This window comes from Adiantum capillus-veneris, chromosome 19 (assembly GCF_014529385.1).
Source record: "Adiantum capillus-veneris isolate H3 chromosome 19, ASM1452938v2, whole genome shotgun sequence".
NCBI classification, from domain to species: domain Eukaryota; kingdom Viridiplantae; phylum Streptophyta; class Polypodiopsida; order Polypodiales; family Pteridaceae; genus Adiantum; species Adiantum capillus-veneris.
The window spans coordinates 153725862-153743668 of record NC_140949.1 but is presented as its reverse complement, the minus strand read 5'-3'; the positions used below and the strand labels follow the sequence as shown (position 1 = coordinate 153743668).

General features: G+C 43.8%; 1 protein-coding gene across 1 annotated transcript; it reads right to left on the bottom strand.

The window, feature by feature from the left end:
• Nucleotides 1–10769: 10769 nt before the first annotated feature.
• Nucleotides 10770–13741, bottom strand: LOC147435108 (uncharacterized). The gene is made up of 2 exons (XM_086491457.1): nt 13371–13741; nt 10770–13180 (listed from the first exon to the last, which is right to left on the bottom strand). The coding sequence occupies exon 2, from the start codon at nt 13108–13110 to the stop codon at nt 11041–11043; it is 2070 nt and encodes a 689-aa protein (XP_086347583.1). The 5' UTR covers nt 13111–13180; nt 13371–13741; the 3' UTR covers nt 10770–11040.
• Nucleotides 13742–17807: the final 4066 nt, after the last annotated feature.

Genomic DNA, 17807 nt, shown 5'->3' with positions numbered 1-17807 from the left:
CATGGGCATTAGTACGTATGGTGTTCCGGTCGATATCATTCACCTTCAAAATAGAGCCAAAAAGTGACGGGAATGTTGTCATATTTAGCAGTTATGAAGCCCATACTACCTTACATTCAGCTGCCTACTAGACATAGTGGCAAGCTATGACCACGCAAACGTTCAGCGACTAAATGTATTAATATAAATTTTCTTAGTCGGCATAAATATCCATTACGAAAAACTATGCCTAGTATGGCCTTATATGCTAAGCCAATAAGAGATGCAAAGAAAGCTAACTCATCTCTACAAGAAAACCGAGATAAGATGCAACATCATGAGGAATGTATTTGCACAAGAGGGCGCTTGATACCCAACATATATGATATATTGAGTATATAACTAAATAAAATAATTTTTGAATCTTGAGGTTGCAAAATGCAGTCAACAGTAGACAAACTCTGTACAATCATCTTGATGCTAAAATTGGTTCCGCGCTCAGACAATATATTAATAGCAGTATGCCCTTGCACTATGTATTGTTCAGTCGCTAACAGCTGTTGGCGATAATTGCACTTGTCCTGTTCGGCATGCTATAGCTGCTATATAGAGTTTCTACCTCGATTTCTTGCTGCACAAAAGACCTTTGAGAAGATGTGAATAGATTTTTACTGCCCGCCCTGGAGTAGCTTTCCTCCAAGGGAAAATAAGGGTTAATTTGTGTTGGCTACCAAACTGATGTCTATCGTCTACAGACATCTGAACTTGATTCGATAGCTCTGCGTACATGGACGTTTCTCATAGGATCCGCCACCGAATAGTGGTTATTGGTAAGAAGGGATCTCCGAAGCAGTAATTTTTGTGCGTTCAAATCCACACCACCAGCATTTCCTGCTTTGTATGCAGCTGCTAAAGAGCAACGCTGCAGTATACTGTTGTTGGTAAATATCTAAATAGTGCAGTCAAATCAATGGCCATATACAACATGAGGACAACATGCAGCTTAGACGTGGATGCTCTCTCTCTCTCTCTCTCTCTCTCTCTCTCTCTCTCTCTCTCTCTCTCTCTCTCTCTCTCTCTCTCTCTCTCTCTCTCTCTCTCTCTCTCTCTCTCTCTCTCTCTCACACACACACACACACACACACACACACACACACACACAGACAAACCTGCATAAAAAGCTCCGCTCCAAACTGCAATCTGCACAAAAAGCTCCACTCCGATCACTGTCACCTGCAGAAAAAAGCGTCAAACTGCTCCAACATGGTTCAAACCTGCTTCTGGAGAAGATTAAGCGCATAGTGCAAAGAAGTAGCACAAGGTGCTTTTGACGGCAGTGTCGGTAGCTTCCGACACCAGTGTTTTTAGCTGGGGTTTTTTTGCCACGTGGTTGCTTTGGCATTGAGATAGGGAAGAGACAGCCTTTATCCCACCAAGTAATAAACATTAGTCTCATTATGATTTTCATAGTATAACTTGCTCTTATTATTTTTACTTAGTGAGCCAAAGGTCCTTTTCCGATTCTTTGAGCCCACAAACAACCACATGGTGATGCGAGATGCAACACATCCCAAAAAAAAAAAAAAACTAGCATGAATAGGTAACTACTTGACAAGTAAAGAAAAAGCTACTGGCAACGTTGACAGGCAGAGGAAAAAGAAACTTTTGATTGAGGTGGGCTGCTCCACAATGGCGGGGAAGCCAAGGAAATGCAGTGTGTTTCAGTTGAGCTGCCATCAAGAAAAGGGCCAGAAGAAGGAGAGGAGAGCCACCAATTGGCCTGAAGCAGGAGAACGGCACAGGATAAGGGGACGCTGTAAAAGTAACTTATTATTTTATTAAGTGTGGACTTCTTTCCACCTACCTCTATTCCCAAACTCCTTACACCTAATTCCCACATGGACCCCTTCCACCTATGCAAGTCTCAATATGTGTCTATTTCCACCAACCTATAATTCACATATGATGGATAATCCCCACTCCCTCAACTTGTATATAAATCCCATTAGCTGCCCTCATTTGTAACAAGGTGTTCTTTCTCCATTCAAGTGCAATCTATTGTCATTGCTCTATTTCTATCTTGCACTCTCTTATGTCTTGAGATTAGCATATTAATTAACATTAATATTAATCACATTTAAGTTAATCTCTAAGTTCTCACATGGTATCACAGCAATAGAACTTAAGATTAGTTTTTCTAATTAGTGCTAAGAGTATTCCATCTCTATAGCCCACACTCGAAGCTTCACTCTCCATTCTTTTCAAGGAATCCGGAACCTCAAAAGATGGCCAAGTTAGCTTCTTCATCTTCCACATCCACCTACAAGCCCCACTACATTATCGACGAGCTTAACGACACAAACTACCAAGTGTGGAAGATTCGGATGGAACTCTACCTCACGTAGCTGCAACTTTGGGACATCACGTCAGGAGTCAAAGAGCAACCTGACCACCCCGAAGACCACGAAGACAAAGAATCAACATACTTCATCGACACCTATAATACTTGGCATAGTAGAAACAATAGTTCCAAGATGGAGCTCATTCTCCATTGCTAAGATCGGCAAGTCCAAATGGTGAAAAAGCTAACTATTGCTAGCGCCATTTGGAAATTCTTCGAGAAGAACTATGAGCACACTGACCTCGTCTACCAAGTTTCCCTGATCAAGAAATTGGTAAACACTACCATGCAAGAGGGTCAGTCATCCTCCAAGTTTATAAAGTACTTATCTTAGGGCTTGCCATCCCTGAAGAGCTTCAAAGTATGCTCTTATTGGCTTCTCTACCTGCATCATGGAGAGCCTTTATCACTAGCCAAGCCACCACGGCTAACTTGCAGCTACAAAATCTTGTAGCCAAGATCCATCGGGAGGAAACGCTTCGCGACCACACTAGCACTTGTCACTATGACAAGAAACTCACGCCGTTACAACGGCAAGAAGCCTCAACATTCAGGCCCTCGTCGACAACACAATAATTCTGGAAGAAAGTCACAATTTCAAAGCCACCACAATCACCAAAATTCAAAGCAATGCGCCAACTGTCATCGCTTTGGACATCTCACCAAGGACTGTCGGCAACCGTGCAATCAAGGTAATTGTCCTATCTCTCACCCTAATCTATATCCTTCTTACCCTCAAGGGGGGACACGCCATGGCCAGCCATCTCCTTTTATTTATGGTCAAGCTCATTATGTTGACATATCTACTTATGATAGCCCATCTTTCCTTTGCAACTATATGCCACCACTATAGCTACTTCATATCCCAATATCTGGCTACTTGATATGGGCGCCACCCATCATATGACATATCACTTACACTGGCTATCCAATATCACTTATCTAGAACACCCTCTAGAAGTATGCCTCGGTGATAACAGCATCCAACTCGCCAAAGCCTATGGAGATGCTGTCATTAACCTACCTAATGGCCTACACACTACTATTTCTCACGTATATTATGTCCCTGGTCTCAAGAAAAATCTCATCTTTGTCAGCGAGATAACTGACAATGGCATCATCATCAAATTCATGTGAGAAGGTTGCCACATTTCGGCACTAAACAAAGATGATCAGTATGTCACACATTTGGTCCCGAAAACTGGGCGTCTTTATCCATTGGGTGACTCATCGCCTACACATGCATCTGCATCATCCATAAAAACACAAGAAAACACACTCAAATGGCATTATAGACTATGACATATTTCTCAATATGTTTTGCACCAACTCACTCATCGCCAACTTGCACTAGGTCTTCCCAAGAACTCCACTCACATCACACTTTGTGAGGGTTGCATTCTTGCTAAAGCACATCATGTCCCATTCCCCACTTCATCACGAGCCACTGCACCTCTCGACCTCATCCACTCTGATGTTTGTGGCCCGTTTCCCATCAACTCCCTCACTGGCAATAAGTTTACGCTTACCTTTATAGACGATTTCTCAAAATACACCACTACTTACTACATGGCCGAGAAATCCTCAACCTTCTCTCATTTTTGCACATTCAAGGCATTAGTTGAGACTAAACATGGCTGCTGTTAGGAAATAAGACGTAGCTAAATAGATAATTGAGTAGATTACTTAATGGAGAGAGACAGATTTACATACACGAGATTATAGAGTAGAGAGAGAGAGAGAGAGAGTACACACGATATACGTGGTTTACCCAATGTGGGCTACGTCCACGGGAAAGCAGCCACTCAATGGCTTTAGTACTTCAAAACAAGAAGTAGTTTACAAAGGGATTATAGCCTTAATGGAGCTCCCGCCTTGCTTCACTCTCACCACCTCACACTCACCTTGTTGCATCAACTTCACACTATGAAATGTGTGTAGAAATGGCCTCCTTTTATAGGCCAAAAGGGCTGCCCTTTCTCATGAGAGGCAGCCATGTGTAGCCGCCCTTGTGTAGATAAGTCCAAATCGGACCCTCCAATCCGCCCATGTGTGGCTGCCCTTGAGAAGACAAGTCCGCTTTTGAATTCGGCCACCGGCCACACCGGCCATTGACTTCTGACCATCGGCCACCGGCCAACCGACGGTTGCTTTCCGACCACTTCCGGCCGCCGTCCGGCCATAATATTCCGGCGAGGGGAAAAAAAAAGTCTCAGGGGCTTCCGCCCTCGAGGCCCCTAAAGTTGCCCCTGGTTTTTGACTGTGAAAATTTTGGTTTCCGGTGAGTGATTTACCTTTACGCACGATGGATTCTCCTCATAATGGGGGCCTTACAAATGTGCGCTTTAATCACAGAAAATTACAAGGGTAAATCAGGCTCCATAATTAATAGCTGCCACATTAAAACTCTCCGCACAGATCATGGTGGGGAATACACTTCTCATGCATTCAAAGATCTATGTCTTTCTGCCTGGCATTCGACATGAATTCTCCATCACCGACCACCCACAACAAAACAGTCTTGCCGGGTGCAAGAATCGCACACTATTCGAAGCTTCTCGTCCATGCTTCTTCAAGCTAGCCTCCCAGACACCTATTGAGAAGAAGCTACCGCCACTGCGTGCTACATTCAAAACCACATTCCATCCACCCGCAATCCTACTACTACACCCTACATCCTCTAGCACGGTCACCCACCTCATCTTGGCCACCTTCGCATCTTGGCAGCATGGCATACCCACTCGTGATGCAACCTCTATCAAAACTATCACCACATGATCAACGCACGACTTTTGTCGGCTATGGTGATCGCTTTGGCATCAAGGCATACCGCCTCTATATCCCATACCATCACAAGTTTATCTTGGCCCGCACCGTCGTCTTTGATGAAGAATTCATCATCTCAGGAAAATCTTCTCCACTATTGCACCCTACATTCTCATCACTAGCCCACTCTTCTCATCAATCTTTGTTGACGGCCTCACCCACACACACACCCATGCAAATTTCCCACCCATTTGGGCACAATCTTGAGCCTCCATTCACCATCCAAAGGCCTTCCCTTATTGCCCATCCACCTCCTCGTGTCCCGCATTTTCATGGACATCCAATCGGCAACACTCCTTCACCACCTCTTGCACCCATCTCCTCACAATTGACACCATCACCAACACCGTCCGTCCCGACTCCCGCTACTTCCATCACACCGCAGACACTCGGTGCTCCACCTCGTGAGCTCCCATCACCTTCGCTACCGGTCTCACCTTCACAATCGCCATCTTTTTTTCGCAACTCCCACGAAGCCTTGCCAGGTACTCCCATCCCAACAGATGTCGACGAAGTCAAGCCCCATAGCTCTACTTATGCCACCTTGCCATCGCAACACACTTCGGCTATACACTTGGACCAAGCCGCCTCTAGCTTGCATATCCGCACCCTCTCTCTTCGCGAGATCTATGAAGCCACCAATTTCTCTGTTGTCCTCAATGATGAAATGATTCTTGAACATCCACCAAAGCCTCTTGAAGATGCCCTTCCCCTCTCTGTTCTCGATGCCCTTGCTTCTAGCGAGAGCAAGGAGTGGCATACCGCCATATTGGATGAACTCCAAGCCCTCAAAGAAGCTAACATTGTGCCACCTCCTAAGACTCATAACATTGTCTCTTGCAAATGGCTATTAAAGAAGAAATACCACCCCAACGGACCAGTTGATCGCTACAAGCCACGCCTTGTCGCTTGCGCTTCACTCAACAACAAGGTGTGGATTACTTCGACACCTATTCTCCAGTACTGGGTATGACTGCATTTCGGCTTCTTATTGCACTTGCTGCTAAGTTTAAACTTCTTTTACATCATCTTGATATAAAACCTGCCTTCTTACATGGCTTGCTCCAAGAGATCATTTATATGCTACAAGCTTCTCATTTTGAAGATCCTCACCACCCTGATTATGTATGTAAATTGCATAAGCCCATTTATGGCTTAAAACAGTCTGCACGAGAGTGGTACATCCGCGTGTACCACTACTTGCTCAAATGTGGCTGGGAACGTCTTATGGCAGACTACAATATCTACATATGGCAGACCTCTAAAGGCATGGCTATCTTAGGCCTCTTTGTGGATGACATTCCTCTTCTTGGCACATTAGAGTACATGTTGCTACAAGCAATCGATTGCATCTCTCATGAATTCCCAGTAGCCGACAAAGGACCTATGACTTATTTTCTCGGCATTGAATTCATAAGAGATCCAGCAGGTAAATTTATTCAATTATCCCATTCAAATACATCGAAGAAATCCTCCTCTTCTATGGTATGTCTGCTTCAACCCCTTAGTTTACCCCTTTGCCTGCTAAGCACAAGCTTGCTCTTGAATTTCATGACTACGCTCACACTGATGCACTCTACTGCCCATCCTTTCATTTTCCAAAATTCTGCGGACAATTATGTTATCTTATCTCTTGCACCCATTTCGATCTTTGCCACACATGCCATATCCTCTCTCGCTCTATGTCAAAGCCTTGTAAAGTGCACAAGCAAGCTGCAAAGCGCACCCTTCGCTACTTACGCACCACTCAACACTATGCCCTCACTTACTATTACAACCCCTCTAGCCCCATCTCTATTTCAGGATACGTTGATGCCAACTGGACTGGCGACGACCCTCGATGTTTTTCTAAAGGGGGCTATGTATTCACTTTGGCTGGTGGTCCTATCTTCTGGCACACCAAACGACAATCTTCTATTGCAAGTTCTTCTACTGAAGCGGAATACGTTGCTGCTGCTCTTGCCTCCCGCGAGGCTCTTTGGATCTCTGAATTGATCAACGTATTGAAGCTACCCTTCAATATCTCTACTAATCCAATCACTCTTTTTTGTGATAATCAGTATACTGTCGTACTTAGAGAATCACCTTCCTTCTCATCCAAGTTCAAACACATTAAGATAAGCTTTTATCTCTTGAAATAATTAGTCGTAAATGGCTTTATCATGCTAGTGTATGTTCCATCTGCAAAAAATTGGACAGAATTTCTCACCAAGTCTGTGTCCGTCACTAAACAAACAGCCTCATCTCGTAATTTGAGTTTGATCCCTACTGGATGAACTTCTCATTGAGGGGGGATAGCATGTATCTACGACATGGCTACTTCACAAAGCTTTTTGTTCATCAATCTGAATCCGTTACAACGAGAAGTCCACTCTTAAGGAGGGATGTAAAAGTAACTTATTATTTTATTAAGTGTGGGCTTCTTTCCACCTACCTCTATTCCCAAACTCCTTACACCTAATTCCCACATGGACCCCTTCCACCTATGTAAGTCTCAACATGTGTCTATCCCCACCAACCTATAAATCACATATGATGGATAATCCTCACTCCTTCAACTTGTATATAAATCCCATTACCTGCCCTCATTTGTAACAAGATGTTCTTTCTCCATTCAAGTGCAATCTATTGTCATTGCTCTATTTCTATCTTGCACTCTCTTATGTCTTGACATTAGCATATTAATTAACAGTGATATTAATCACATTTAAGTTAATCTCTAAGTTCTAACAGACGCCACAAGGAGTATATGCAAGGTGGCAAAATGGTGTGTATATCGTGTCAAAGGGTCTACCAAAGGGGGAGAGCTACCGAGAGAAGAGGGCCGCCACGACATGGTGTGACGGGTGTGTGCATGAGGGAAGATCTCCAAGAAGCAATTTGGCATACAGAAATTAAAGCGTCAAAGGATGGGCGCTGATAGAAGGAGAAGGCGAGCTGGTCACCAAAGAGAGGGAGGACAAGCAGTGGCACTGGAAAAGGTTGAGGTGCAATGTAAAAAGAGGTGAAGAAAAGCATCAGGCTGCCGGGGAGCAATTACAGGACGCTAGCGACTTGTTTTGTGCCGACAAGCTGGAGAAAGTTACCATCAAACGAGGCAAGACGACGAGGAGCCATCGATGTGCCGAGAAGGTCTGCAGTAGAAAACAGAAGAACAGGGCCCCCGACGAAGGGGCTGAATTTTGTAGAGTAAGAGAAGCTGAGACTGTGCAAGGAGGACGACAATGAGCATCAAGCCGTAGGGAAGCAGTTACAGGACATTGGCGACTTGTTTTGTGGGCAGCTACGAAGCTGTGGGGGCCCTTGTGCACTGTTCGATCAATTATCATACTCCCAAACGACATTAGCAACATTTGAAATCGACGCACAAAATCCTTCCCTCGTGTCACCTTAATTAGAAACCCAAGTTTGCACAACAGCGATTGGGAGCTCGAGACCTTGATCAAATGATGGGTAGTGGGCTTATACGCGGAGATCGAGACCTTGAACTGGCTAACAATGGCGTTGCCCATGGCAGGCGCAAGGCTCGGGTAAGGCTAGCGGCCAGCATACTAGCTCCGACAACCTTGGGATCGACAATATTGCTCCAACTCTCACTTTCTGTCTTCATTGCAGTAATTGGTGGTACACAGTAATTGGTGGTACACGAAGATATTGCAGTTGAACACACCAGCATAAGATGGAGGGCACATCTATGTCTAGTAAGACTTCTGAGCGTGAATGAGTTGGCAACAACACCTAGATGCAAAGGTAGGGACGAAAGCATGTTTGCGACCAACGGCTGCTTATATCTGGTCAACAAGGGCTCATGATCATCTCTAAAGACCCATGCGGGCTTTGTTGCTATCCGCGTTTTCAATGTATCAAACGACGATGGATGGTGGCAATACAACAACCATATGGACCACGGCGGAAGCAATGACTACCAACGATAAAGTCATGGCGGAACTGAAAAAAACTATGGGTTAGTGCAAATTGCGAGGGAAACATTGTGCACAAGCAGGAGGCTGTTATCAAGGGTTCACGATGGCTTGATCTCTCTTTCTCTCTCCTCCTCCTCCTCTCTCTCTATTGGTGTTGAGCTTTGGCATATATACTTCGTCAAAAGTTGCTCACCCACAGTCATGTTGTTCTTCCCTGTAAAAGTAAGACTGCAGACAAGGAGAAACATTGGCTTTCTGTTATAATTACTTGGTAAGCCTAATGTGCTATTGGGGGAAGCCAAAGTCATCAAGATAGATTATCATAGCTTACATGAGTGGTTTGAAAGAAATTGCAAAAGACGTCCTGAATCTATATTCTAAAGAAAAGAAAAGAAGCAAGCAAAAGATTCTCAAGTTTGGTACCATAGAATCTTAGAAGCAGATTAAGGCCTTGTTCAATTTGTTCACATACGAGGTCATAGAAGGAACATATATTCACAATAGTGGACCTTTCGACTAGTACGACACCAAGTCAATAACAATGCAAGGTCCGTTATCTGTACCCATTTCCCTATGTCTATAGGTTTGCTTGACGTAACACAAAAATGTTGTGGGACAGGGCACGGCTTCCGTTTCTCATAATTTTTGGAGAGACCACAGTGCCAACTCTCCACCATACTTTCGTATGGCACTTGCGCATAACGTACACTGTACATTTAGCATTTTCAATCTGTGGCAATACATTGTAAGATGAAATGTTTTAACTATTCACATTGGTTTTATGTAGCTTGACACAAACATTGTCCTCCAACTTGGAGGATTGGACGACACCCACGTTTATGCTTTTTATATTTTATGAGTTTGTCGATGCTTCCTTAAGTTTAGTTTAGCTCTACATGTTTTCCTCAATAGTACATGCTCAATGTCAATCATCGTATCTATATATCAAATAGATATATGTCTAGCAATGCCCACCAAGCAAGACTAGTTTAGCAAATGCCTCCATCTTGTGTGACCACACAATCAGGAAAGCAAGTCTGCTGTGGGGCTCTGTCTAGATTCAGCCTAAGTTACTATTATAGACTATGCAGAAGTCTTGACCTTTTCAAAAGTAAGCAAACTTTTGTGGCAATTTGAAATCAAGGGTGTGGAGATATTGCTCTAAGTAGTTTTTGAGACAAAAGCTAGCCCATGAGGCCATGCTAGAAGGTCTCTATGCAACTTTAACAAGGATTTATGCCGATGCAGCAAACCCATCTAACCTCACCATGGTCAAGACAAACTGATAGAAAAACACTACAGAGCAATAAACAAGCTAATGACACTTGGATTCCTGTATACAACAAGTCAACCTACCAAGCTGCTCTGCTGAAATTTTGTAAACAATGAATCTATGCCTTCTCGAATGTCAGTACCAACACTGTACGACCTGGATTGGGCAATCTCGCTGCAATCAGGAAAAGCCGACTTATGCACCCACCTCCAAAATTCTGTTTTGCTACTTCAAATAGGCCCATGTGCACAAGGCACCTCCCAACTCGCACCACCTGAATGCCACTTTTTAATTGGACAGAGCTCACCCACCAACCTCAGGTGTGCAGAAATTCAGTCTATAACCAGACAATGATTTCCAGCAGGGCTGATGCCACCACGGTGCAAATTAACCAACTAGAATTGAGAGAAATAGCCCCAACAATAGAACTTCTCATATGAAGTCGAAATGAAATAAAAGATAAGAATCCCCTGTAAGGACAATGGAGTTTGTACAATATGAACCTGCTCTATGTACAGAATTAGCCCAATATCCTGCTTTTCATAGAAGAGATTCAATTAGCACAACCCATGTAAACACGACAGAAAGAACCCCTTGAAAAATATCTGTTACTGAGCTAACTTTTAAAAAGGGCTAATCTATCGAACGGCTGATTGAATGGGAAGCTGCATCAATGTCTGACTAGGGGACAACACGCTAATGTTATCAAATCCGTAGGTTGTACTGAACCGGGGATGTTGATAATCCTGTCTATAACATTCCTCTCTCTCATGAGGCACTCCACTAGCTTGATTACAAACATCAAGCTGGGTCAACTCTTGAGACATAATATCACTGCTCATACATCCAAACCCCTCACCATAAACCCTTTCACCAGGTACTTCCTTAACAATCACCTTGTAATCAGCTACAGAAGACCTTTCAACTGCCGCATCTGACTCTCCTTGATCAGGATATTCTTTCAGAAATGCATCAGCAGATGTTCTCCTTGCAGCCCTTTGTTCAATATCAGCACCTGAATGCTCCTGCTGGAGTGCACCACCAAGTTGATCAAACAGTAAGGTTAGTGATGAGAAACCCTGAGAAGAGTTCGCACAATCCTTGTTGTCATGAGTAGCCCCCCTCAACTCCTGATCCTCGCTTTGATTTCCTTGAGATAAAATTTTGACACCTGGTGAAGCACTGGGACTTGCACCAGGTGTCCCATTTGCGCAGTCTTCTGCCTGAAAAACTTTCAAAGAACTACCAGAGTTCCCTGGCACACTTTCTCTAGAAATTAACGAGCCTTCTTTGTCTTCCATAGATGCAGTCTCTGTGTAACTTCCAGTTGTTTCGGAATCTGGCCGCACTAGCTGTAATCGCAGTCTACCATATTCCCGAGTAGCTTGAAAAAACTCACGAGGCCGAGCTTGAACTTCTTGTAGCACAAACCTTCCATTCCTTTTCACAGACCGCCACAGAGTTTTTGGAACATGACTCGGAAGGCCAGGATGGGTTTCATTTGCAAGAATACTAATAGGTGGAGGAAAACCCTTCACTTGCGAAGAAACAAAGTGTTCATCTGACCATATGTCATCCTCTTTGTATCTACTTAGGAAGCCAGGTTGCCTATCTGTGGGAGACTCCTCATTGACACCATTATGAGCATCGTGATGAACATGCTCCAAAATGCCCCCATCACCAGTATCATGATGAGCTTCACTATCACTACAAATTTCCAGTTCATCTTCCTGCTCGTCAAGCACCAAGTAACCCTCATCGGAGGCATCCTCGTCAACATCAACTACCATTGCAGGTGTAGAGCCTTCTCCCTTTGATGTGTCCCCATGTTCCCCAGTCCACCTTGTAACCCTGAATTCCTCTGATTGACCACTCCACCAATCATCCCAATGAGCTGTCCTAGAGGCTACTATCTGATTAGAGGCAGCACAACATGATGAATTATTAACACGCCAGTCCTGTTCTAATTCCAAAGTACTGCTCTCTGCACCAAGAAACTCCTCCCTAGGCTTCTTTAACCATGTGCTGGAAACCTGTACATTGGACACCTCAATAATTTTGGGAATGGGTCCAGCATTGTCATCAATTGACTCATCACCATCCCACAAACATGGAGACTTTGAGCTTAGGTCCGTCACTGTCATGGTTTCATCACATAATTGTTTGGCTGAGGTGAGAATAGAGATGGATCCTGAGGAACTAGCTCCTTGCATCTCTAGTCCTATCAGAGGCTCTGCACCACCTTCTGGACCTTCAGCAGAAGACACATTGGCTTCACAATTTGGCTCTCCTGGGCAGGGTAGTGTTATCTTAAGAAGGTCTTTTCCCAACATTCCAGGTTCTGAGTGTGTCTGACCGACAGCTAGATTACTAAACATATGTGGAAGCATTGCAACTGACTCATGTCTCCTCAATACCACGGCTGATGATTTAGACAGGCTTGGAGTCTCTTCCAAAAAACCTCTCCATGACCCTGACCTGCAACAATAAGACCCCAATCTGCTCTCTAGCAAGCCTGATCTGCAATCAATCACTGGGCATGCTCCTTGCCAGGGTCGGGCATCATGACAAATAAGACTTGTCCGGTTTCGCTGATAATCAAAGCAGCTTGGTGCTTTGTCTGTATCACTTCCATGTCGTTGTGTCTGAGTTTCTGGCCTTACTGTGACTTCGGGGCTTCTATCTTCTGCTGGATGCAGGTCCGACATGTGTCAGATGTCGCACTAAGGCGAGCGTATCTGACACTTTCGCCGCATCAAGAATAGAAGAGGCATCGAACTGCAATGTAAACGAAATAAAAATTTCAGATAAATTTAGAAGTGGGATGGACGAGTTCGTTGACAAAGACTGCTCCTAGGGTTTGTAAGCGTGATGCAGAAAAAAGCTATGCCGGAAAGGGATAGCCAACCTTATCTGCTTCGGCAAGGAAGAAACACCGAAAAGAAAGGACCGTCGTTCCAAAGAATACCTGAATATCAGATGGCTACGTCGGTACACAAAGACAGGAAGCAACGATCGCCTAATTGGACGCATGACAAATTCCACAATCCATCGCCATTAAAGTCTGCAGAGGAGATTAAAGCGCCACTGGACGAACTTCTCCGCTATACCTGTGCTAATGACCAATAGCAAAGCCTAAAGCAGAGCTACACAGCTGCTATTGCAGGAAGAGAAGCTCAAACGTACATCGTATCTCACCAAAACAAGCTCTGCAGTAACCGAACTGTCAGGGAGACAAAAGAGTTCGAGAATGCAGTGGTATTCGATGGTCGTCGACGCCATAGCCGGGTTCTGCAAGAGAGACAGAACACGAGAAGGTTCTTAGGGGGGGAGGAGATACAGGACATTGGACGCGAGATGAAGAGGAGGAAAAGAAAGAAGAAGGAGGAGGTAGACGAGATGGAGAAGAAGAAGGCAGGCAGGCAGGCGGACGGGCGATGGAAGGTGCAGAAGGTGAAGGTGAAGGCGAAGGGGGAGAGCGCCCCCCCGAAAAACTGGTTGGCAGCTCACCGTTCCTTTTTTCGTTTTTGATTTCTCGCCTCCGAATAACCAGCGAGATAAATAAATGGAAAACCAAAATTTGTGGCATTTTTGTTTGGTCTAAATCCTTCCAATTTCTTGGGAATATCTCTGGTGTTGCTTAAATTGTAAAGTCGCGTTTCCTGCTTTTCTTCTGATGAGAGCCGCGAATGTGCTCCCCTCAAGGCGCCTTTCTTCAATTCTCCGCCCTGCCCCAGGCGGATATGGTCTCCAGAAGTGCAGAGCCCCCCCCCCCCCCCCCCCCCAAAAAAACCCCCCCTTTTTTTTTTTTTTTTGGCCATACCTTTGAGGCGCTACCAAGTTCCAACTAGTCTTGCTTGGTGGGGGTCCGTGTAGAACCTAACAAGACATACGCATATTGACATCAAGCATCTAGCACTTAAGTAAACGAAGTACAAATGGCATAGATGTATTTTTAAACAAAAATTACATATAAGATGACTAATCACCTATAGAGCTGACTGTAAAATGGTTCAATTTCACGGCATTAACAAACTTTTAAAAATGAAACGCATCTATATTTATTCTCCAACTCAAGCATAGTCAACTTTCTCATAGGACCAGAGACACAGAGAGAGAGAGAGAGAGAGAGAGAGAGAGAGAGATATGTGTTGTCGCAGTCGGAGGGAGCAAGGATTCTTGGGTTGTCGGTCACACAATCTAGTGAAAAACATATTTGAGGATGAAAACGCTAGGACAAAGGGCTGTCCTCATGCTACAGAGCGATTATGCAAAGGAGAACGTTGGGCTACAATATATAAGATGCATTGCCAAACAAGGATGTAAGTAGGTTCACATCAACCACCTAGGAATAAAGTAAACATGTGTAGAGTGCATTGAGTACTATAATACATAACTTGAATTGCCAAACTACGAGAAAAGAAGTACGTGTCTATTTGATATATTCAATAATCGAAATTGAGCATGCACTAGTGAGGAAAACATGTGGCTAAACTAAACTTAAGGAAGCATTGACAAACTCAAAAAAAAAAAGCATCAACAAACTAAAAATTTAAATGCACTACCGACCTGGTAATTGTGTATGGATGTAGTCCAATTATGCAAGCTAGACGACAATGCTTGAATCAAGCTACATAAAAGTAATGTGAATACAACATTTCGTTTTGCAACTACGCACAAAGTGAAAATGCTAAATATACATTGCACATCATCCAGAAGCACCATACGAAACTATGGTGGAGAGTTGGCATTGTGGTCTCTCCAAAAAATATAAGAAACGGAAGTCACAACTTATAGACATAGGGAATTGGATATAGATAATGGGCCTTGCAATGTTATCGAGTTGAAGTTGTGCTTGTTTAGTCAAAGCGTCCACTATTGTGAATAGGAGTCAAGATAAATACAAAAGATACAAGATATTGATTAAGCTTAAAGAGAAGCAGAGATAACTTTATATTGTATGTCATAAATGGTGTATGGTTTATTGTAGTGATGAGTTCTAAGTTCGAAAGCCCTACTGAAACCTAATGAAGTACATTAATTGCTACCATGAGCCATCTTATAAATTGCAAAATTTACATATCTCGATTATTAGCAACTTTCTTTCGAAAGTGTAGCTGCTCCCAAAGAGGCCAAATTAGGCAAGCGGGTGTAGTCGAGTTTTTAGCGCTCTGGTAGCACCTCCACCACGCTCAGCGTCTCCTTTTGACCAGCTATGGACCGAGGTTAAAGCTTTCTACCTATTCTCACACGTTGGACCAGAGGTGGCGGATGCAGGGTGGGTCATATAGACCCCAACAATAGCTGGTAAGAGGATCCCACGGACGACAGTGGCATCATTCAACAGAATCAAGGCAGCTGGTAAGGGGATCCCACAGACGTCGATGGTATCATTCAACAGAACCGAGTGTGTCTTACATAGGATAGCTGAATTGAGTGTGCTTCTTGTACGTTCAGCAGACGATATGTAGCATAGGGCTTTCACATGTTGTACCATTTGTCGCTTGTTGGCAGCCAGATCGTATGGAGAGCCATCAGACGACCATGATATCGATGCAAGGGTGAAACAATAGCCCATATTTGCTTGGATCCACTAGTATGTCTCTTCCAGATCGTGTGAAACCTCCTCCCTTGAGATAGAGACAGGCACCGATTGCTCCAGTTTGCAACTTAGAAACACAAAATCTACAGCACACCGCTACTGTGCACTAGACCGGGCCCATAACCACGAGAGTTGCTCGCGCAGACACGGTTCATCTGAGCCTTTGCTCCACCATGGAAGTCTGTAAGTCGACATGAAAATTCTCGTGAAGACATGATGCGACCCTTGTCTACTCGTAGGGACTTGCTATACGCCATGTGCGAGCCGCAGGGCTACAATCACACAACCTGACAGATGCAAGAAAGCTCTCGTCTATAGAGCGGTGAAGCTCTCGTCTACAGAGTGGTGTGTCACTCACCTCCTACAGTGTTGTCGTCGAGGGACTCCGTGTGCGTGCAGAGAAGAAGAAGTCGCCGCGTGGCCGCTCGTCCTTCTCCGTGCCGCCATGCTCGTCGATGCTCGGTCACTCTCTCTCTCTCTCTCTCTCTCTCTCTCTCTCTCTCTCTCTCTCTCTCTCTCTCTTTCACACGCTCACAGAACAACAAGAAGAAGTGAAGCAAGAGTAAAGCTTGCACGTTGAAAATAATTGAAAACCCTAGTTTATAGCCTTATCTAGGGCTTGCCGTCCTTTTCACATGCGGGCCCCCATATTTTGTCAGTCAGTGCTAAATGGGTTTGGTGCGCCTTTCGTCCGCAATCACGAGCATTTTACTATAGATCTCTTGGACCGACAAGCCTGGCCCATACTAAACATATGCACTAAAGAATAGCGGCGGCATCATGGGCTAACATGCGCCCCTTCCTGATGTAGATTCCGTCCTTGAAAGCTATTCATTGTGAGAGTATGCAAGCGGAACTTTATGGCAATAAAGCATGAGGTAAATATAAAGTACATGAGGAAATGAGTAATTGCAAAGAATTATGGAATGCTACACCACCATTAAGAATAAATAAATTGCACTTTGATGAAATCAATCAATCAAGAGTTTTGGGCTTATGGATGAATCTATCAATTAGGTAGGTATGGCTAAGGTTAAAACAACTACTCTAGTAGTAGCGAAGTTAGGAAGATTATCTAAATGCAAGATTTCCCAAATTGTACCTTTGAGCTTTGATTAGCCAACTCACTCTCACAACTCTAAACAAGAGCTTGAATTTTTCACTTTAAGTTTAATGGAAGTCTTTTTCATGTCATTATCCTTTTTTTTTTAATTCAAAATTATTTGTTGTGTCTGCTTACTTTGTATATCCGAAGCTTTTTGCTTTTCAAAGAAAAGCGCCCACACTGGGAACCTCGAGGGCTCTAGTACCATAGACAATACATGTGAGTGTGGGACCAAATCAAGCCGAGATTTCTCTTAATCCAGCTTAAGATTTTACCTTTGCGGTACTTTTTCTTTTTGCTTCCATGTCCTTTGTATTCTCACTAGTGTTTTTTGTTGTTCAAGTGGGAAAGCTTCTCTTTGCCTAAACCATTCCTAAGGTTTCAAACACCCAGATAATTTTACCAATTAGGTAGTGGTCAAGTAAATGAGTTAACCTAAAGTCATGGACTCCTAACATCAAGGCTCATCCATAAGACTAAACTCTAGTTTATCAACCTAAGAAAAGATAAATTTATATATCTACAATGGCAGATAGCAAAACATAACTAAATGCACTTAATCAAACCATTAAACCACAATCAGTAATTATAAATATCCACGAGCATGAATCATGGAAAGTAGTACACCTGGATGTATGGAGTTGTTCGTTTCGTCGAAGCAAATATCCTCGGCCATGTCGATGGAGATCCATATAATT